Here is a 22,904-nt window from a genome sequence, read left to right on the forward strand (position 1 = left end):
AGACGTCAATCATACTTTCTCCAACAATATTAGCACCACAGGACGTGCAAGTGTAAATTTAAAACAAACTGGAGAAAATATTCTTTATTCAATGTGTAATTAAAGTCTGGAATTCATTCCTAGAGAATGGAGTGAACGCTGTTAGCATAGCAGGGTTTAAAAACAGATTTAGATAATTTCCTAAAAGAAAAGTTCATAAGCCACTATTAAGATGGACTTTTTTCTAGGATAAGAGCATAAAATCTGTTTTACCCTTTGGGATCTTGCCAGGTACTTGGGACTTGGGTTGGCCACTGTTGGAAACAGGATACTGGGCTTGATGGAGCTTCAGTCTGTCCCAGTATAGCAACTCTTATGTTCTTATGTGTTATAAATATTGTAGATTCCCAAAATATACATTATATACATCAAGTTTCAAGTTTTATTAAAATTTGAATGAACGCTTATCAATAGTTCTAAGCGATTTATAAGTTAAAAAATAGGGGATACAAAATGATAAATAAAAAAATTTGACTAACCGATAACAAAAGGAGAACGGGAAGAACTACAATTCTTAATAGGATAGAAAGCATGTAAGGGGAAGGGGAAAAAAGAAAGAAAGAAAAAGAATTAATTAAAAAAAGGAAAGAGGGCAGAGTTAAAAATCCTTAGTTCAATTGCTGATCAACTGACTTATTAGTCTCCAAAAGAGAAAGCTCTTCAATGAACATTTCAATCTTTCTATTTATATTTCAAATATAGGCAGAGGATAGAGCCATAAGGGACAGGGGTGAATCCGGGGAGTGGAAAGGAGGCAGAAGAAGAGGCAGGGCGGGATTCAGCAGGAAGTGAAGCGTGAGCAGGAGTAACTCTAGGGGTTAGAGAGGTAAACACATAAGAAGTGAACCCCCCCCCCCCCACACACACACACACTTTTACCTGATTTGTTTTTCAGCCATTTGATTCCAAAGGGATGCAAGTATGAAGAGAACTCCTCCAATTGCCTTCAGGGGCTTTCACTCCAACTCGCTGATTCAAGAAAGAAAAAGAAAACAACAGATTTAGAGAATTCTTATGTGACTTTAGACCTATCTTGCAAGCTTTTGCTACACCCTTTCCCAGTCAGTTCGCATCAGGGAATCATCTGTGAAAACATCTAGATTTATTCCGGCTCATCATGCGCTGCCTCTCTCTGCCTCTTCCCATAGGGATCTTATCAGGGAGCCATCATGAAGCCTCTTACATGACATTTTTCTATTCAGTTCTTATTAGGGACCATCCCTCACAGGTCTTTTATGTTAAGATATCATGTACAGTTTTTCTCTTGAGCCAATATGGACCTTCTCAGAGACCCATCATTATCAGAGTGCAATTATATATGGTTTGGGGCCTAAAGTATGTTTTTCATTCATTTCTTAAAATTTAGCGATATATACGAATAACATACAGAAATGAAACCATTTCTAACAAAACATTTAAATGACAAATATTAAAAGTAAGAGGGACATTTTCAAGCATTCTCCCAGCAGCCACTGACTCCTCTCAGCGGTTGAAGCTTCACTCTCTTCCGCTCTCTTGGTCTCTCTAGGCTACCCTGCAGGCACACACATTTCCAAATGGAGTCCAGATCCAACATGTGGTCAGGCCAGGGCCCGAGCCCATCACATCTCTTCCAGTGGCATCATGGATCTAGAACCCCAGCTTCAGTAATCTTACTTGATAGTAATTGTCATTTAAAAGGTTCAAAAGGCTTTAAAAGATTCAGGCTTATGAAGGTACTGTTTTTTGGCATCCATCAGATGATGACTTTTGTAATCAGGACGTAGGAAAGTTTTCCTTCTGACAACTCTACCCTGCAGATCATTTTTCTGTACGTAACACTGTACTCTGGACCTGTGACAACTGCAGGTCATTGACAGTGCTCTGTGGGTTCTGGTTTGCAACTCGATCAGTTTTCAGAGACTTTTCTTGATTTTCCAGACCTTACCTTGACTCCAACAGTGCAATTCCTTAAATAGGGAAACAGCGCCTGCCACATCTCAATCAAATTTAGATGCCATGTACATAATAACCGTGCCTTTTGATTTAAGTGGTGGTAGATTAGGCCAGGGTCTTCCTGGTGCTTTCCAGGCCCAAACCCCGCCCCTTTTCTTGTGACCACCATGTTGATTTCCACACAGAACTTACATTGGGTTTTACTAAATGACAATAGAGGTGAAGTACATGCTCCGACGCTCACAGGAATTGTTTTTTTTAATTAGCTTTTAATGGTGTTTTCAATTAATCACGCCATTTAAGCCAATTAAAAAATGTTAAGTTCTGTGTGGCCAAACTGTTACTGCAATCTGACTCTCGGGCACATTTCACTGCCAGAGTCATTCTTTGCGTCATAACTTCTAACAAAGATTCCAAGAATCCCGTAAGACCCCTGTCAGAAGCAGATCCCCCCAGTCACCCATTAGACCAGAACCTTTCCCACTAATATACAGCGCTCAAACAACTGGTTAAATACTGTAGCTTCTGTACATTATATTAGAGATTTCTATTCCGCCATTACCTTGCAGTTCGAAGCGGATTACAAAAGAGTTAAACAGATATTTGAAGTACTTCAATAAAATATTTCCCCACTGTGGGTTTTTGTTTTTACTAAAGGACATTAAAGGCCTGTTTTCCAAAGCCGTGCTAGCAGCTGCTGGGCGGTAACGGCCCAGAAGTCCATAGAGGGCCCGGGGGCTGTAAAACAGGCCCTAAGTCATAAAGCATGGTTAATGCATACAGACTACTGCAGATATATTACCAGTAGCGAATGAATCACAGCAAACCAACAATTCTACGTGGTGGGCCACGAAAAGGTAGCCCACCTCTTAATATCGGTGCCAGAAAGATGGTGTTCTCCTTGGAATAGCCAACAGTCATTGTAAAAGGCTAGAGACATGAATGGGGACCACTTTCAACATCTGTTGGAACTTGTGGATAAGCGAAAAAAAGCAGTCCTCTTTAAAGAGCAGTTTTTAAACTCTTCCAAAAATTCATCAAATCATTGATGGATCTTATTGAAAATCAGTTCCATAATTGTCCCTTTTTAACCTTTTTTAAGATGGGTAAATCGAGCACAAATATCAGTTTTATTGGAGGGATGTATCCGTTAGATGTTTCTTACAGCTTTTTCTGGTGGGAGTTTTATAAACAGTTTAAGTCTCCCAGACGCACATACGCTGGCTTTTACAAAGCTGTGATAGAGGTTTCTACCGCGGACCGGAGATGCTGATAGAATTCCTATGAGCATCGGAACATTTACCTCACTGGCCTGTGGTAGAAATCTCTGCCACAGCTTTGAAGGAGCCCATAATCAGGCATGTGAGATCTCTCAGGGAGAAAACGGAAAGGAAAACGGTGAAGAAGCGTGGGAGGAACACAGAGGATCTAGAATCAGAAAATAATAGTAAATATTGAACTAAGGCCAGTACTGGGCAGACTTGCATGGTCTGTGTCTGTATATGGCCGTTTGGGGGAGGATGGGCTGGGGAGGGCTTCAATGACTGAGAGGGTGTAGATGGGCTGGAGTGAGCTTTGACCGAGACTTCAGCAGCTGGAACCCAAGCACAGTACCGGGTAGAGCTCTGGATTCTTGCTCAGAAATAGCTAAGACGACAAAAAAAAAAAAAAAATTAAATTGGATCAGGTTGGGAAGACTGGATGGACCATTTGGGTCTTTGTCTGCCGTCATCTACTATGTTACTATGAGAAGAGGAGATGGTGGATGGGCAGACTGGATGGGCCATTTGGCCTTTATCTGCCATTATGTTAACCATAAAGCTCTATGACATCACAATACAGGTGTAAAGAGCCTTAGCCTATAGGAAGAGGAGATGCAAATGTTAACAGCCTTAGCCAATAGGAAGAGGAGGAGATAGTGGATGCTGCGGATGGGCAGACTGGATGGACCATTCGGGTCTGCCGTCATCTACTATTTTACTATCTTATATCAAATACACTACGCGACGTACAGAACACGGAGCAATAAAAGAAATATAAAACAGGGGCCGACGATCTCTCTGGTACTTCGAGAAGATATTAAAGAGGGAAAGAGCAGCTTCCCTGTTTTTCTCCGTCTGAAGCTGCCTCTGCCGGGGATTTTCACTATTGTACACCCTGATTACACTTTGTAGCACCGTTTAAGGGTGAGACAAGACAGAATCAAAGAGCATGATTAATTCACGAGATGGCGTTTCCTCCTCCTTACCCTGTTCCTGAGTTCCGCAGCTCTGAGCGCTGGTGCTGTTCCCCGATGCCCCAGTAACCTTTGCTTCGTCCTAATCACGTGCTGCGAAAAGTGCTCCTTCTCCGGGGCCGGGGAGGGCAGTTTATGCAAACAGACAGCTATCAAGATCAGTGACAATGCTGAGTCTGAAACAGAGAAAGAAAACCAAAATGGATCACCCCCTTCTGCACTGTACACAATTCAATGATATGAGAGAGAAAGTCAAGGAAAGGGCAAGAAATCTCGGTACAATCCTGCAAAATGCTGAATCCTTCCTGTGCCATCTATCTTACTCTTCTTAGCACTGGTATGTGCTTTTCTCCTTCTAGCTTAACCTGGGAGGGGGGGGGGAATAATTTTACAACAGGGAACCTCTAGAAATTCCTCCTATTACATAAAGGCAACATAGGTGAAGCTTCTGCTATAACCCCCCCCCCCCCCCCCCGCCACTATGTGCGTGTACATGCATATTTCCTTGCAACTCCCTGGGGCTTTGGTTACACACTGTTCCCCATATACCTATGTGCTCTTGTGCACACATTCACATACACACATATGTATTGCGTGTGAAGAACGGCTATTGGTAAAATTGTGCGTACAGCTACACGTATATCAGTGTGTGTACTGACAGCAATTTATATATAGGTGTTCTCTAAGGCAGAGTTATAAGCAGGGCTAGGGAATGCAAACAGGGTAACTGCCCTGGGCCCCAAGCCTGAAGGAAATGCAACCTGCTGATGGGTTTTGAGGTCCCCACCCAAATTTCTGCCCTGGTCAACTGACTGTGGAGCAGTTGTAAATTTGTGTGACAGCATATCTGTGTTATTGGGGAGAGCGGGGCAGCCTATTTCATAAAGGCACCTGTGTTTTTATTAAATAGGCACCTTTTGAGGACATGGATTATTTTGCAACATATGTACCAATTGTCTGAACATGAATGAGAATGCCAGAAGCACTTAGAGAGATTTGGATTCACTCTGTATGGATCCTCTCCACTTTACAACATCCAGTTCGATTCAGAACCAGATCCACAGTACTACGGCCACCTGGCCTTAGGGTTCTGAGTTTTCTCGAATTCTCCTATAGTGGAACTTTCTTGCTCTTTCTGGATTATTGCAATGAGTTTAGGTGAGGTACAGAAAACACACAGAATGATGAACCTGTGGCTTTTTTGATTAAAACCAAGTACAAAGAAAGAAAACTGAAAAGGGCTTAAACTGGAGTTTGTTGGAAAGAACATGGCCAGCTTGATCAGTTTTTCTTCAAGGAGGTTGGGTGTCTCGCTCCCAGGAATCCCCTGATCAGCCATCTCCTTCATTCCCTCCCCATTCTTCCTGGGTGCCTCTTCATTAATCTCAAACCCTAGCTGGTAAGTCCCTCCTGTCTGCGCCCTTCTCTTCAAATGCCAACTCCAGACTCCATCCCTTCTACCTTGCTGCGGCAAATGCTTGGAACAAGCTATCCAAATCCCTACGGCGGGCTCTGTCTCTAGCAGTGTTCAAGGCCCAGTTAAAAGCCCACCTCTTTGAGAGTGTTTGTGGCTCCTAACTCTTCTCACCTTGGATTATGCATCCCCCAACCCTATATGTCGTGTCTGTCTGGTCAAGTTAGATTGTAAGCTCTTCAGAGCAGGGACCGTCCATAAATGTCAACCCACCTCTTTGAGAGTGCTTGTGGCTCCTAACTCCTCGGGTTCTGCATCTCCAACCCTATATGTCGTGTCTGTCTGATCAAGTTAGATTGTAAGCTCTTCAGAGCAGGGACCATCTATAAATGTCAACCCACCTCTTTGAGAGTACTTGTGGCTCCTAACTCCTCTCACCTTGGATTCTGCATCCCCAACCCTATATGTCGTGTCTGTCTGGGCAAGTTAGATTGTAAGCTCTTCCGATTGGGCTGGTTAGTGAATCTAGCCCATGTCTGGATAGCTCATGCTGTACAGTATTGCTGCTCCTTTTCAAAGTCTCGAAGGTTGCAAAACTTCTGGTTTCCTGCAGGACTAGAGTTTACGAAGTCCTCCTGTACTACATTCACTCATCTTTTGCAGGGAGAGTGGCTGATTTGCTGAGTTTGTTTACACTCGTCAGCTTTCTAACTGTGGTGAGTGTTATCAGAGCTTTGGTTCTTGGAAAAGCAGTTGCAAAACAGTGCTAACTCCTGGTCTTTTGTTTGTAAAGGCAGTGAAAGCTGAAGGACAAGAAAATTGATTTGTGTTTGTGTTCTAAGTAAGGAAGTGTGCCAAGAGCAAAGGTACTAAACATTTATACAGTGCAAAAAAATGAACACAGCACTGAACAGTTAAGTAAAAGAGACAATTCCCTAAGCTTACAAGGAAGGCAGCACACAAAACAAATTGCAATTCAGGGGAAGATTTTTAGGTTGGGATAGTAAATTATTTAAGATGAGATCTAGTTATTATTGATGAGTCCACTGTTAGCACAGTAAGACACTGAATATATGTTCCAGTCTAGTATTTAGGGATATGAGTTACAAACGGAGTGGGAGAGTGAGAGAGAGAAGAGAGAGGAGAGAGAGAAGAGAGAGAGAAGAGAGAGAGAAGGAGGAGAGAGAGAAGAGAGAGAGGAGAGAGAAGAGAGAAAGAAGAGAGAGAAGAAAGAGAGAGGAGAGAGAGAAAGGAGAGAGAAGGACGAGAGAGAGAGAAGGCATCTTAATCTCTTCAATTATAGATCAGCGGAAAGGCACTAAGGGCTAGATTCACTAACCTCACAGATCTGATCCGATCCGTGGCTGGGTGACCAATTCACCAAGCCTCCTCATACAAATTAATGCAATCGGAGGCACGCCCCACACCGACCCCGCAGCAATCGTGAAGAATGATCCTGACACAAGCACAGACCATCTTCTTTGCCTGTAGATGGCCTGCGCATGCCGCACAAGTGAAAACAAGCAAAAACAAGGAAGGGAGGGGGTTTTTAATAGAATAGTTCTGCCCACCTGCTCGGACACAGCTACAAGTGCTTAGAACGATATAGGGGTGACGGGGGAAGGAGAGAGCATCCCTGGCTTTATCAACAGAACACGCTTTAAACCTGCGAGTTAAAACCATGGGCTCGAAGGGCGGCAGAGAACCGAGATCTGAAGAAGAAAGTAAAGAACGTATAAAAGACAAGCAAAATATTATAAGGAAAAAGAGCAGCAGCAAGACACGGTGGCAGAGAGCAGGGAGATGTTTTATTTCAGGCAGGACAGTCGGCGTTCCTTCTTGAGTTTAGTGAATCGCTGCCTTCCTTCTTTGCATGCTGTTTCCCCTCGTTTCCATGTGCGGATCGGATTGGAGGTTGATCGGCCACGAGGTTAGTGAATCGGGTCAGTGGGAAAATCAGGTCGGTACACAGTTAGTGGCTTGGATGCTGTACTGTGACCTCCGTCTCCTGCTGTCCGAGTGACTAATGTTATGAGTATGTTAAATTGATTGTAATTCTGTACTTTTTTAAGTTTTTTTTTTAATTTACTGTATTGTTACCCAACAAATGTAATTTTAAACTGTACATCGCTTAGAAGTATGATTAAGCGATTAATCAAAAAACCTATGAAACTTGAAACTTCAGAGGCTGGAGCAGGATAAAGGGACAGAAAAAGGAGCTATTGTGCAGTGGGAGCTTTTCCATCTTTCTTAATTGGCACATGTATTGTTTGGAAGGTTTTCGTAAAGTGCCAATGAAATAGAAAGAAACGAGCTCAGCTTTCAACAGTTCTGACCAGTGAAGAGGGGAAGGGGCTGGACCTGTTCAGTAGGGTTATATAACTTGGCCACTGCTGGCATGGAGAAGCCCACTGGCCAGGATGAGAGCAAACTGGGAGCATGGGAAAGATTTCACTTGCTGGGCCAGCACTTGGAGGAGGGGGGGGGGGGTCTTAGAATGCCAGCTTCTGCTTCTAAATCTTGTCCCTGCCCGTTAGAAACAGAGAGCCCACTGTCCTCGTTCAGCAAGGAATAACAGGAGTTTCCACATGATTTAGTCATGACTTTGATCTGTGAAAGTCTGTGAATTGACAGTATAATCAACCATTTATACTCAGAATGGTCCAGCACTGGAGGCAAAAGGCAATGTTGCTTACTGCTGTACTTCAGAGGGGCCCAGGTCTCCCCCTCTCTGGGGTGGCTGGGGATACTACAGAAGCCTGCTTGGGGGAAGGAACGAATCCCACTTATTTCACCATAGTGGCTTAGTTCAAAGATCATGGACTGGAGGATTGCACTAGAGGCCAGAACAGTGGGCTAAAAACCAGGAGGGGAATGTGGCCCAGTGGTTAGAGCTACAGCCCCAGCACCCTAAAGTTGTGGGTCCAAACCCTGCACTGCTCCTTGTGACCTTGGCAAGTCACTTAATCCTCCACTGCTTCAGGTACTAGCTTAAACTGTAAGCCCTCAGGGGCAGGAACTTAACAACTACATATATGTGGATTTGTACCTTACCTTGAACCTGGGTTTAGAAAAGCGAATAATCCAAACCAATCTATTGAACTGGCATAGCCACGGGGCGTGGGGGAGGGAAGGCTTGGGAGCCTGGGCACTCCCACTTTGGGCTCAGGCCCCCTCCAAAACTCCAGCTGCAGCACCCCCTTTTACCTTGCTGGTGCGCCAGAAGTCCTGGCGTGCTCAGCGCAGAAAGGAAGAAGCGGAGAGTAGTGGCATTGTTGTAACGTCACTGCTCAGGCTCAGCATTGGGCACCCCTAAATTGCAGGGCTAGCTATGCTACTGATCTGATTGTAGGGTTTCTGGAAGCAAGACTGTTGCCATAACACTGGAGTAAAGTCAGTTGGAAGGGACTACATGTAAAGGTTGCAAAGAGATCCCTGTCCTGGCTCTGAAGGAGCTGAAAGCCCAACGGGACAGGCGGAGATGAACAGCTATAACAGAACAAGCTTCTCCCCCTCAAAGAAATTGATCGGCAACCTGGTGCTCTCAGGTATCAGCTGTCATCTCATTTCACCTCTCTCTGGAAATGAGTTTTGATACCTGATGCCTCTTTCCTCAACGTGAAAGCATTTACTAGAAATCTGACCATTCCTCTAGGAAGGAAGAGAGAAATATGAAGGTCAGCCTTTGACATTTCCCTAGGGACAGTGAAAGAATTTCACTAGCTGCAGGTAACAATCCAGCCCTTGTTGTTAATGTTCGAATGTCTGATTTACTCAAAGACAGTAACCAGCAACCACACTAACCCTCTTTCAAAGGGCCACCAACATGGCAATGCACCAACCCATACGTGGACAACTGCCCTTGCCCCAACCATGAACAGCCTCTCAGCACAGACTGCATCTAAGGCTTTGCTTGGGGAAGGACCATCACCCTAACAGTAAATTGCAGCAGAGAAGGACCAGCTTTGTCCATCCCAGTCTGCCTAGGAAGATGGCCAGGGTTGTCCGTGACTAGGTGTGGGTTACCCAATTTTTGGCCCCGATTCACCAAAGTCAGCGATCGTCGCTAAACCTGTTTTCACGGGTTTAGCAACGATCGCTGCTAACCGACCCGATTCACAAAACAGCCCACCACATGGTTTGGCCAATCAGGCACTTCCTTAGGCTCCTTCCAAAGGAAGACCCTGATTCGCTCAGACACGAGGCATCTGAGTCAATAAGGACCTTAGGCTCCTCCCTGTGCATAACATGGTGGTTCGGGGATAGGGGGGCAGGCGGGGGAACGATAGCTCGGGGGGGCGCGTGTGTGATTGTCGGCTTTTTTAATGGGACAGATGATACGCATTTAAGTCGCGCAAAAGCCCTGACAGCAGCGACAGGAGGCTGCGCAGGTCTCAATTGCTCCCTGATTGATTGAGTCGGTGGGTTTGCGTGCACATCATTTGCATGCAAACTTGATAGTGAATCAATCACTGTTTGAAAATCAGCCAGAGAATCGGCCAACAGCGATTGAGACGTTATCTTTAGTGAATTTAGCCCTTTGTCTTTAGGATTCTAATTATTTAAATTTAATTGTTACTGTGAATGGAAATATAATTTTATTATTTCTTCATGCCATACAGGGACCCTCTGTGTTTATTCCATGCCTTTTTGAATTCCCTCGCTGTTTGCAGTCCCATCATGTGCTGCGTGCCACGACAGTAAAATGCACACCTTCCAGTAGTATTCCTACAATATTCTGCAGCTCCGTTTTATTCCACATTGTGATTTCTCCGCTGGCCTCTATAGATTGGGAGCAAAACCAGCTCAGCCTCTTGAAGCAATGATTTAGATCCAGTGATGATGAAAGAGAGGTCAGGGCAAATTGAGTAACTATTACAGATCGAAAGAGAAAAGAAATCATGGGTTGTGTTCGTGAAGAGCTGGCTAAAATAAAGGTAGACAAAGCGATGTGGCTGGATGGTGTACATCCGAGGGTGCTGAAGGAACTTAGGAACTGACCTTTTCAACAAGTCTTTAGAGTCAGGAGTGGTACCGGAGGATTGGAGAAGGGCGGATGTGGTCCCTCTCTACAAAAGTGGAAGTAAGGAAGAAGTACGGAATTGCAGGCCGGTATGTCTGATTTCTGTGGTAAGCAAATTAATGGAAACACTTTTAAAACAGAGAATGGTCAAGTTTCTGGAATCCTGTGGATTATAGGGCCAGAGGTAACATGGATTCACTAGAGGTAGGTCTTGTAAGACAAATCTGATCAATTTCTTTGACTGGGTGACCAGAGAATTGGATAGAGAGAGTGCGCTAGATGTGGTGTATTTAGATTTTAACAAAGCTATTGACAGTGTTCGACATAGACATCTAATACATAAACTGAGTGCCCTCAGGATGGGTCCCAAAGTGACGGGTTGGGTCAGGAACTGGTTGAGTGGAAGGTGACAGAGGGTATTGATCAATGGCGATCGCTCTGAGGAAAGGGATGTTACCAGTGGTGTGCCTCAAGGTTCTGCTCTTGGGCCTGTTCTTTTAAACATTTTTATAAATGATATTGCTGAAGGGCTGTCAGGTAAGATTTGCCTCTTTGCAGATGATACCAAAATCTACAATACAGTGGATACCCCAGATGGGGTGAATATCATGAAGAAAGACCTGGCGAAGCTTGAAGAATGGTCTGAAATTTGGCAGCTAAAATTTAATGCTAAGAAATGCAAGGTCATGCATTTGGGCTGCAAAAACCCGAGGGAGCGTTACACTTTAGGGAATGAAGAGCTTATGTGCACGACAGAAGAGCGGGACTTGGGTGTGATTGTATGTGATGATCTTAAGGTGGCAAAACAAGCGAAAAGAAGGAAGCTAGGGTGCACAGGGAGAGGTATGGCCAGTAGGAAAAAGGAGGTATTGATGCCCCTGTATAAGACTTTGGTGAGACCTCATTTAGAATATTGTGTACAATTCTGGATGCTGAACCTTCAAAAAGATATAAAAAGGATGGAGTTGGTCCAGAGGAAGGCAGCGCTAAAACCCGCAACTTGATTTGAAACCAAACTCTAAATATTGGCAGAGTTGTTGAAAAGCTCGTGCAGAGAGATTTAATTAGGAAAGATATAATTCAACTTCATTTCTATGATTGCAAAATTATAACAAGGCCGTTGACTTGAGCTGCCTCTGAACTGCCTAGGGCAGGGATGGGCAAACCTTTTTTAATTACACACGTTTCCCTGTTATTCAACTGCAGTCATGAATTCTTGTCCACCCCTGGTCTAACACAGCCAACTCCTGCCTTCAAACTCTCCTGTCAATGCTTCTTCTGAGACACTTGTACTTTCCGACATGTTCTGACCTGAGAGACTCTCAGCTCCCAAACGTTTTCAGTTATTCCAATGGACAGATATCACCTTACATCAAAGTATACGTTTTGCTTGTTAACCTTTATTGTTGTACTTTCTCTGCAGATATTTTCTCTAGGCAAGTGATTTGCTGTCAGTGACACATTTCTAGTGCTCTTTGCATGGAGAGAGGAGTAGGAAAAGCTGAGAACGAGCACTGCCTCTTAAATGCAAATGTTTTACCTGAGCTCACCCTGCCTGGGCTGGGGTTTGCCATCTGTCTTCACCATGGAGAGCCCCGCTTGCTGTTCCCTGTGCTGACAGTCCATTCCCTCTAATGTCACTGTCAACCATCTGAAGAAACAGTGTTAATGGCCCCTTCTGCCTCTTGATGTCACCGTCAGCCATCTTTAAAAGACAGCACTGACAGCCTGATGTCGCCTTTCATCCTGTTCAAGCAGGTTGCCAATGGGCAGGTTTCTCTGAAGGGGTGAGCCTAAGGGGATCGCTGTGATGATGAACGAGAAGAAATTTTATTTGCTTAATAAGCAGTTCTGGGGTGTTATGTCTAGTTGAGAAGATCTTACGAGGCAATAAGGAAACCTGCATCTCTGTATTTTTTCGTTTTGGTTTGGGGGCGCAGTTTGACCAGTTGGGTTCAGGGTTTTGCACTATAAGCACTTATTTATGCATAGAGACCCTCCTTTATGGATTTGTAGCGACCTCTAATGGATCTACTTTAGAATTCCCCCACAGCTTCTGGAACAGAGGGTCGGCTAGTCTACCTATGATTAAGAAGATGGAAACTGTGCTGGGAAACATACCCAGTATCTTTGCTTCTTGCTTTCCTGGCCATGGTACCACTACGGCACAGGTGTCAAAGTCGGTCCTCGAGGGCCGGAATCCAGTCGGGTTTTCAGGATTTCCTCAATGAATCTGCATGAGATCTATTTGCATGCACTGCTTTCAATGCATATTCATTGGGGAAATCCAGAAAACCCGACTGGATTCCGGCCCTCGAGGAGGGACTTTGACACCCCTGCACTACGGTCTCTAGCTAACACAGCCACTATACCTGGAGAGAGAAGGCATGGAAGAAGTACCAGTTTTGGAGGCTGTATCATGTTATGGATATAAAAAGCTTGAAGTGGTTCAGAGGAATGTGACAAAAATGGCAGGAACTGGAATATATATTAAAAGATGTAGGAGAAGAAAGCTGAAGACTTGAATATGTGTATCCTAGAGGAAAAGAGGAACAGGAGAGATATCATACAGACATTTACTTGAAACATACAGATCTTTTTCAGAGACAAGGAAGTGGTAGAACTAGATGACATGAACTGAGGCTCCAGAGTGGTAGACTTCGGAGTAAAATCAGGAGGGTGGTGGATGCCTGGAATACCTTCCTGGTGGAGGAACTAAAGACAAAACAGTGACAGAATTGAAAAATGTGTGGAATAAAACCCAGAGAATCCCTGTACTGAAAGAGGATAGAATCAAAGCTCTCTAAGCAGGGCACCGAGGGGTGTAATCTGCATGTAAGAGAAGGTAGCACAGGTGGTCCTTTGCTCTCCTCAGTCATAGGATTAATTCCAATCAAATGAAACAATTAGGACATTAGCCTCTTTTTAAGCTTTTGTTTTGATCTTTGGTGGTTGGATATCCTGACCTACTGCCTCAGATCTGATCTTTGCTACGTTACGAACTGTGCTTGGACATCAGTCTCATGATCGGGCAAAGGATGGCTCAGACAGTTCGCCCTCCTCCCCTCTCCCATTCCGCTGCTCAAGGAAGGGCTGGCAGATGTTCTTCTCTTTTCTCCATGCCACGTGTGAGCAGCGCTCGTGCTGCGCCCGTTACCATGGAGACCCAACCAGGCTGCCTGCCTTCAAAGTGTGAAAATGCACATTCTGTACTTCTAGGGTACAAGAGATGGGAGGGAAGAGGTGGACCCCCACCATCTGTCTAAGGATTCGCCCGAGAAGAAACACAATTACACGCTTTCAGATGGACTTCATCGGGGTTAGGTAACACACAGTGGGGGTCATTTTATATAGACTTTTTTTACACATATATTCTGTGCGTAAAAAGACCCCACTGTGTCTTACCAAAGATGCCTGGTATTAGGTGAAGGAAGTCGTCCTGAAAGTATTATGACAAGAAGGTCATGGGTGGATTTTAGGCACAGCACTGGCAGTCACAGCTTATCTGCATTTTTTATAAAATACTACAGTATGTGTGGAGGCCTGTATTATACCCATGCACATAAGCTCCTGTAAAGGGACAAGGCTTCACTTGAAGCTGCCCTGTTATAAAATTACTCTCAGTATATTAACAGAGCTTTCATGCCTTCTACCCTAAATGCTTCATCTAAATCTGATCTTAAGTTGCTCTCGTCCAGACAATAATTCATGTATCATTTCATTTTAATGTATATAGGGCCGGCTCAAGAGATTACGGAACCCCCCAGCCACGCCCCGTCCCCAGTCAATTCCCTCCTTCGATGCTACTGCCTGGTCCTGGCAGGATGCGACTACGTAGGCCAGCTGTAGCAAAGAGGGAGGGCCAGCGTCAAGAGGAGGGAGAAGGGAAAGGTAGCACTTCCCTCCTGTGATGCTGACGCTGGGCCTCTGCCAGGACCAGCCAGCAGCGTTAGAAGAGGGAGGAGGAAGGATGTGTTCAAGAGACATGGTAAGCTTAATTTATGAGCCAATGACATCATGACCCTGGGCCAGAGCCTCATCTGGTCCATAGATTAAGCCCTGAATGTATACTTATACATAATTGATTCTGACCTTTACCATCACTTCTATATAATCCTGAAGCTATGTAGACTGCTCACAGTAGTGATATGTGGGCTTTCTATTGTGCTTCATTCACACAGGCTCCCAATATATTCTATAATGTAATATCCACACCAAAGCACTGTGGGTAACCCTGCTTCCTGCCTCCAAGCCACCAGTCATCATAATAGTAATAATAAACTTTATTCTTCTATACCGCTATAGTCGAAAGACTTCTAGGCGGTTCACATTCTAAGAAGACTGGACAATCAGCGAAATACAAGGTGTAAGAAGAGAGGGTTACATGAGAAATAGGTAAAGGAACAGAAAAAAAAACAAAACAGCGAAATTACTTCGAGGAACAGAGAGGGAGAATATATCATTTAGAGGCGTGTCCAAGTCCATATTCAGACAGGCACAATATAAACAGAATTTCTCCGTATAATGCTGGCTATACCGACGGCCTCGAGAAATAACATATATTGTTACCTTTCTGTGAGGCATGTGAGAGCACACTTTCCTATCATTCTGCAGCACCAGCTTTCCAGCTCATGTCATCTGGGACACCTCCCAGAATGACTTGCAGCACCTCTGACCTGAGGCCTGGAAGCTGGCTGAAATTCATGGGCAGTTGCATTATTTACAAACAGAAGAGGGTTCTGAATTAGAGCCCGACTGAATTTTGGGTTCAGTTTCTACAGCAAAACTGGCCCAAAATTCAGGTTTGGTCATTCATTGGCTTAGGCTGATAAAGGCATTGCATTTTCAGCTCAACTGCCCCCCCCACCCCCCACCCCACCCCCAGTGATCACTCTTTGCCTATCCCATCACATGACCACAAGCACTGCCAAAGAACAGGTCCTGCCAGGGAAGCCACACCAATCAGAATTCCTCTGCCCTCCCATCACTCAAAGACCCTCACTGGGCCTACCTTTAAATGCCTCTTCTGAACAGGAGCTCCTGCCCCCACTAGTTCCTCAGTCAAAATGGCTGCCAAGACTATCCAGCATGGGCAGGAGCAATCTCAGCAGCCATTTTGACTGTGGAACCAGAGGAGGCAGGAGCAACTGAGGATCCCTAGACCATCATGGCATTTAAAGGTAGCCTAGAAAAGGCTCTTTGGGCAGTGGGGGGGGGAGGGGGGGGTTGGCCCAGAAGGCCTTGCTCTCTCTGCTGGAGGAGGGGAGGTTGGAGGTGATAGTCTGGGAGAATTTGTTTTCTCTATAGGGGGAAGGCGAGGTGCATTTTTGGTTTCAGCTTTGGCCCAAAATGAGTGACAAATTTTGGCTTCTGATTCAGTTTCAATTGAAACCAAGAACCCTAGTTTCGATCACCCTCTATTCTGGAGATCGCCTCATGCATTCTGGGCATCAGCTTCTAAAGTTCCAGAGATGCGATGTCATATACTTAATTACAATAAGTGAATCTGCTTTATGCCCACCAGGCCTAGTCCTACAGCACCACACAAAAACAGCCACCTCCTCCCCATTGATTATCCACAGCCCCCAATTCTGTGCTCACTCAGATCCATGATAGGGTCGGAATTGGGATTAGAACTGAAGCACTGGAAGTTAAAGAGAGCCATTTTCGATATGACGTCTAAATCCGAGTGTACTATTTAGAGTGGTCTCCTTCTTTTCAGACCATTGCACTGACCATCAGGCTACTCCAGACATCTTCTTGCTGCTCTAATAGGACTGGACATAACATCCGAAGCTACCACTGTTACTATTTATCATTTCTATAGTGCTGAAAGGCGTATGTAGCGCTATGAACTGTCAGACAGTTTCATTTATATCTTTGAGTGGTGGGAGGGGGGTCAGTGACCACTTGGAGAGTGTGGGGGTCATGCTTACTCCCTCCAGTGGTCATCTGCTCAGTTTGGGCACCTTTTTGGCACGTATTCGTTGTTAAAACAGATGTAGCCCCAAATAACTAAATTGTGTCCTGGATGTATGTTTGATTATGGCAGAAAAATGTCCAGGTCATAAGCCTACCCTAGCCCCACCCACACCACACCTCTAATAAGCCCCCCTGAGATTTAGACAAACTATGGATGAAAACAGGAAACTGGAAGGATTTGCTCCATGTGCCCCTGTTCCCAAGGCTCACAGATGAATGCACTGAGCAAAGATCCCCCCTCCTCCCCTGGTCTTTGGGCCTTTTCGGCAGCTCTCTTCCTCTTCGTCTGCCCTGATTATGTTTCCTCTCTAATTAGTAACACAAATACTGTCCTATGCTCTGAGCTTAGTGCTAAGATCTCCTGATCTTAATGCCATTAGAACCATGTGACAGCTTTATCCGAGGTAATTCACACTAACTTGCAGAATCTCTCATCTGTATGATCAGATCAAATACATCAGTTCAGGAGTTCTAGGAATTCTGTCTGCTCATACACCTCGGTCGCTTCTATAACAAAGAGCACAGGCGGCTGTGCAGGCGTTGAGATCTCTTCTGGTGCATAAGGTATAATCTTATTTAGATCGGATCAATGTTTCTCAGGCTGCTTCTGGACTATTAAAACGTGTTCTACCGTTTGTTCTGACGACAGGTCCAAGCGATTTACAAAATAAAAATTCAATATATCAAAGCAAGGAACTCCATTAAAAACAGGACAGGCCTAACCAAACTCAACTCATATGTACATTCTTATGTTATCTAGCTAGTCTGGGGTTTTTTAGGATGTCCATAATGATTATGCATGAGACAGATTTGGAGGCAGTAGATGCAAATCTCTCTCATACATATTCACTGCAGATATCCTGAGAACTGAACTAGCTTCAGAAAAGGTTGAGCTTTTTATCTGCCCTAAATTAATCTGGGTACCACCACTGAATACTGGCGGTGCCCAGATAACTCTTAACTCCATCTCTGGACTGCAAGGCAGTGGCACTTGTCTGAGGAAATGCTGCTGAAAATCCAGGTGAGCGGACAGGAGCCACTCCTACCAAGATCTGTGGGTATGGCACTTTGTGCGGCCCCAGAAACATTTTTTTCGGCCAGGGAAGCCAAAAGGTTGGACACCTCTGGTGTAGACGAAGAAGCATTACTGCACTGGCCACCATTACCCTACAGGGCCAAGTGTATCAGGCCATCAAGAAGGTTTACATACTTAGCAAAAGATTATATAAAACACAAAGACAGAAAAAAATAAGCATAACAATTCATAAAGAGAGACTAAACCCAGAATACCAGTAGCTCAAACTCTAATTGTCAAGATCTTCAGAGCACCTAAAAACTAAACTACACCCCTTTGAGGCCTCTAAGGTCTTTTCAAGGAGCATCCCCCGCCCTCTGGAGCTTACTCCCAGAGGAGCTAGGCTGAACGCCAGCCGCATTTCCCAAGGCCACTGACTCTCCACATCTGGATCAGCTTATTGCACTCCCTGAAACTTCAACCAGTTTCTCATATACAAAATCTCATTTGCCTTCAGTTTATTCTGTGTCTGTAACTCAAACGCATTTGCCCCTATGAAGACGTTTCATTGAGAAGGACTTTTCAAACTTTACGTAGTCCATTTCCTTGGGCTAATATGTTGTCTTCCCTCTCCTGTCTGTCCTGTTGTCTTGACCAATGTTTTCTCGGCTTACTATTTCTTCTCCCTTTGATAAGGTGGTATAACAAATTTTGAATAAACTTTGTATTTGTTTAAATCTATTGTACTGTACAATGGTAGCGTGATATCTAAGTTGCATGCTTATTAAAGCATTTCATTTGTATTGTGGTGACATTGGGCACAGCACCTCAATGTCATATGAATGCACTTCCATGCTTGCCTTGAGTTTCGCCTCCCATCGGTTTATCTATATGATAAGCTGTCATATCTATGTTATCAATACGTGCTTCTTAGGTCTTGTATTATATCTCTGCTGTTTGAATTTCAGTGCTATTAAATAAGCATATTTTTCAAACGGTTTCATTGTAGTCCTAGTCTCAAGTTTCAGTTTGTTGATTTGGAGTTGACCTCATTCTATGTTATGCTGCAAGTTTTAGGTTGAAGTGTATTTGCTGTTGAGTGAATTTCTTCATAAATCCCAATAAATAAATATATTTCGGTTACATGATTGCATTTCCGACAGTATCATGTTATTCAATTTGCAGCTCCAAGTCTACCTCACAGATTGAATCCATGCTTCTGTCTGGTCATTCCGCCATTCTTACACGGTTAACAAAATGGTCCTGATTAGTGTGGTGATAATCGTGATTCCACAAGACTTAGGCGATCACTATAGAATCACAGTTAGTGCTGCCTAGGGCAACGTTCTAACATTTAGGTGCCCCGTATTTATGCCAGGGTTTTCTTTGCCTAATGGCGCCTAACTCAAAAACACTGCCAGGATCCTCCCCCTAACTCCACCCACTTTTAGTGTAGGCGCTTTGGGCTCGGCACCTACTTTTTATAGAAGTAAGTTACATGACAGCAGATAAAGGCCAAATGGTCCATCCAGTCTGCCCATCCACAGTAACCGTTATTTATTTCTATTTCCGAGAGATCCCACGCGCCTATCCCAGGCCCTCTTGAATTCAGACACAGTCACCTAATTATGAGGCATTAAGTATCAATAGCGGTACCGATTAGGCCTTTTGACCAATTAAGTCAGGTGCCAATATTGGTGCTTAACTTTGGGCAGACTTTATAGAATCAGGGCCTACGTCAAGCGGTTCCAGCTGCGCACCGTCTAGAGCGAATCTCTTCATAAAGACGATGTCAAAATCTCAATAAATAATAAAAATGTATTTCTGTATCGCAAATCCCTTGCGGTCCAACACCAAAACTAAGACTATAACAATTTCAATAATCTTCAATAAACAACAAACCAAGGCGGGCTCCTGGTCTGATCCAGTAAGGCTATTGTTCTGTTCTGCTTAAGTCATTACAGCCAGGTCAGGTCCTGAAATCAAACAGCTTCTAAGCACCTGCAGGTATCAGAAGAACAGGAGCCGTGTGGTCCACTAAAGTCCACGTATTTGTCTCAGACGTGATGCCCTTTCTCCTCATCTAAGCCAACAAAAGCAGCGGACAGTTACATGTTAACGACTGCACCTCTGGGCATTAATTCCCATCAGAAAGACTTCAGACCTACCACTCCTTTGCATCACTCCCCACCAAGGCTTTTACCCGACTGGCCAGCATTTCCAACCGTCTTGCTTTTTCAAGTCAAGTTAGTTTTGTAAATATAAACATCACAAGGACAATACCTAAAATCACTTATGCAGTCAGCAGCAGCCCAACCAAATATCAATCTATCTGTCTGTCTGCTCTTTATTTCTAAAGGAATAAGTCTTTATTCTAGCCTCGTCCTCTGAATCGCAATTTCCAGTCATCCCAGATTGCAGCTTTCCTTTGGCAGAAAAAAGGCTGCAACAAGGAAAGGGACAGGAAGGAGTTTGCGAGGCACAGCCTCTGCCGCTCCATCAGCTTTGGCCCTGAAAGATGCAAGTGTGGCAGTGCCCTCAAGTGTCCAAGGGGGACTGACCTGGGACACTAGTCATTCACTCTAAAGCAAAGCAGGAGCCAACCCTAGAATAGGTAAGACCTTGGACTGCAAGTGTTTTGCAAAACATTTTATTAAAATTTAACCTGATATACAAGCAAGGTCTTGCAATGCAAGTCCATATTAAAGTTGGGGGGGGGAATTAAGCTGGCAGGACAGATATTCTACTAGTGCATCTCAACTTCCTCAATTCGCAGCAGTGTTTGGTGCATTGTAACATTGTTGCAGCCCATTTTCCTGCTACTACATTGCGAGAGTCAAGACAGCTCAGGGACTGAGGCAACTTCCACGTCGGCATTGCATCGGTTCCGGCAGTGCAAGCCCAGAGTCCAGCTCCTTCCTCTTCCTCCCCGATTGCAGCATTGAGCTCCCCCTCCCCCTCCCCAGGGCTAAGGCGGGCGGCACTCACCTGGTGCTCCGGGTCGGCTCGTGGCTCCGGGGTAGCTGCAGCGCGCGGCTCTGATTAGCAGCCGTGCCGAAGAGACTCTGCCCCCAGCGGCGAGATGCGGAGCTGCAGCGTCTCCTGCCGCGCACACTCGCAAGGGCTGGACGCTCGAGCATGCGCTCTCCAAGGTGCTGCTGCTGCTGCTTTCCCCAGGGGAGCGGCAGCTTCAGTTTTCAGACGGGCGTCTATGATGCTCTCAAAATGGGAATCACGCTTAGACTAGGCCAGGGGTAGGCGATTCCGGTCCTCGAGAGCCGGAGCCAGGTCAGATTTTCAGGATAGCCACAATAAATATGCATGAGGTCGATTTGCATCTCAAGGAGGCAGTGCATGCAAAGCCATCTCATACATATTCATGATGGAGATCCTGAAAACCTGACCTGGCTCCAAATTTCGAGGACCAGAATCACCTACCCCTGGACTATGGGAAGGGGTAAAACGCGGACCTCAACCCACCCATCCTTAAAAATCCGAGCTCCATGCCACTTTTAGTCTCAGCATAGGGAGGGAAAAGCATTAGGATCTGTCTTAGGGGTCTGTCAGAGCCATAACCTATGCTTGGTCTAAAAGTGGCACAGAGCTCAGCACCCCTCCTCCTCTCTGCCCCCCTCCTGCCTTCCCTCTGGCGCGAGGTTTCTGTGTTGGCATCGGCGCTCTGTCACTTCCAGGACCCACACCTAGGAAATGCCATCAAAGGGCGAGACTATATTGACGTGGGCATGTTCCTCACACCGAAGAAGTTAAAAATGTACGAGCAAAGTGAAGGGGGAGCGCGTGCAGCAGGAGGGTGGGGGAGGGGTGCCATTGTCCCGGGCACCGCTCACCCTTACAGTGCCACTCCTTTCATCTAGCTGCCCCATATGCCTGGAATAAACTACACCAGTTTGTCCGTCACACCCCTTCCCTTCCCTAAAAGCCTATCTTTTTGTGATAGCCTCCAGTCCCACCACCCTAGCCAGCAGATTAATCACCCCCCCCCCCCTTCAACTCTATCCCCCACCCTGCCATCCTGTTTGTTTTGTCTGCTTAGATTGTAAGCTCTCTGGAGCAGGGAATGCAGAAATAATAATAGTAGTATAACACTGCTTAGCTGAATACTTGTGCTGACGAGAAAGTCCCTTTTTAAAAAGGCATTACCTGGCTAAAAGGACATGCGCAGGCTTCACAGCATTTTGGGCTGCAGGGAAACAAGATGGGATGGAATGGGGAAGTTGAAAGCCAAAGTCCACCAGGTAGTTCAATGCTGAAATTCCTGCCTGTACTGATTTATGTGCACTTTGCACCTGAAGCCAAACAGCTGAGACTTTTGCCAGCCCAGATTTTCAAAGGAAAACTTCCAGTATAGCGCTATGAGAGAAAGACTTAGAAGAACATACCCACAAAGCCACAGAGAGCAAGAGGCATCCTGGGTCAGACCAAAGGTCCTTCAAGCTCAGTATCCTGCTTCTAACAGTGGACAATCCAAGTCACAGGTTCTGACAAAGATCCCATGCTGCTTACTGCCAGGCCAAGCAATGGCTTTCCCCAGACTGTTTATGGGCTTTTCTTCCAGGAATTTGATCAGACCATTTTTAAATCTTGTTATGCCACTTTTTTAAATCTGCTTTTACCCACACCCTCTGGCAGTTTGAATATGACTTAAGTGCAAAAAATAATTTCTCCTATTTGTTTTAAATTTACTACTTAGGGCTAGATTCACTAAGCCCACCGATTGTGTTTGCGATCATGTACCGACTTGATTCACCAACCTCTGTGCCGATCATCCTCCAATCTGTGCATGCAAAGTAGGAAGGGATTCACTAAAGAAGGCACACTGACTGGGCTGGCCAATCCAAAACCAAGCGACTGGTGAGGACCTGCTCTCTGCCCCGACTATTTTATGCCGGCTGCCCCACTTTCTGCCCCATGCTGGCCGCACTGCTCTCTGCCGCGATTCTCCTGCGTGCTGCCCCGCTCAATGCCCCCCTCTGCTGCTTGCTGCCCTTCCCTGCAGTGCAAGCCCGTGGCTTTAACCCGCTTTAAACCCACAGATTAAAACCACAGGCTTGTGAGTAAAAAAAAAAAAAGTACGGACAGCAAACACATGTGCAGACCATCTACAGGCAAAGTAGATGGTCTGCGCATGCATCGTGATCGCTCTCCAGCGATCCGTGTTGTCGGTGAGGGGCGTGCCTCCCATCGCCCCCATTTGCATGAGGGCGCGTTGTAGATCAGTCGGCCTGCCTCCGATCGCCCA

At 45.3% G+C, this 22,904-nt stretch overlaps 1 protein-coding gene across 2 annotated transcripts in view; it reads right to left on the bottom strand.

Moving 5' to 3' along the window:
• The window catches only part of SLC25A22 (solute carrier family 25 member 22), a 61,410-nt gene extending 39,510 nt beyond the window's left edge, over window positions 1-21,900 (bottom strand). The window contains exons 1-3 of one of the 2 annotated variants that reach the window (XM_033928602.1): window positions 21,806-21,900; window positions 4,223-4,386; window positions 919-1,008 (exon numbers count right to left, since the gene is read on the bottom strand). In XM_033928602.1, coding sequence (XP_033784493.1) covers window positions 919-938 — 20 coding nt within the window. In that variant the 5' untranslated portion in view covers window positions 939-1,008; window positions 4,223-4,386; window positions 21,806-21,900. Of the gene's footprint in view, window positions 1-918; window positions 1,009-4,222; window positions 4,387-20,632; window positions 20,836-21,805 lie in introns of those variants that run through there. The other variant, XM_033928601.1, reaches the window with a different exon arrangement.
• Between the last annotated feature and the right edge of the window lie 1,004 nt (window positions 21,901-22,904).

Source organism: Geotrypetes seraphini, chromosome 19 (assembly GCF_902459505.1).
Source record: "Geotrypetes seraphini chromosome 19, aGeoSer1.1, whole genome shotgun sequence".
Taxonomy (NCBI): domain Eukaryota; kingdom Metazoa; phylum Chordata; class Amphibia; order Gymnophiona; family Dermophiidae; genus Geotrypetes; species Geotrypetes seraphini.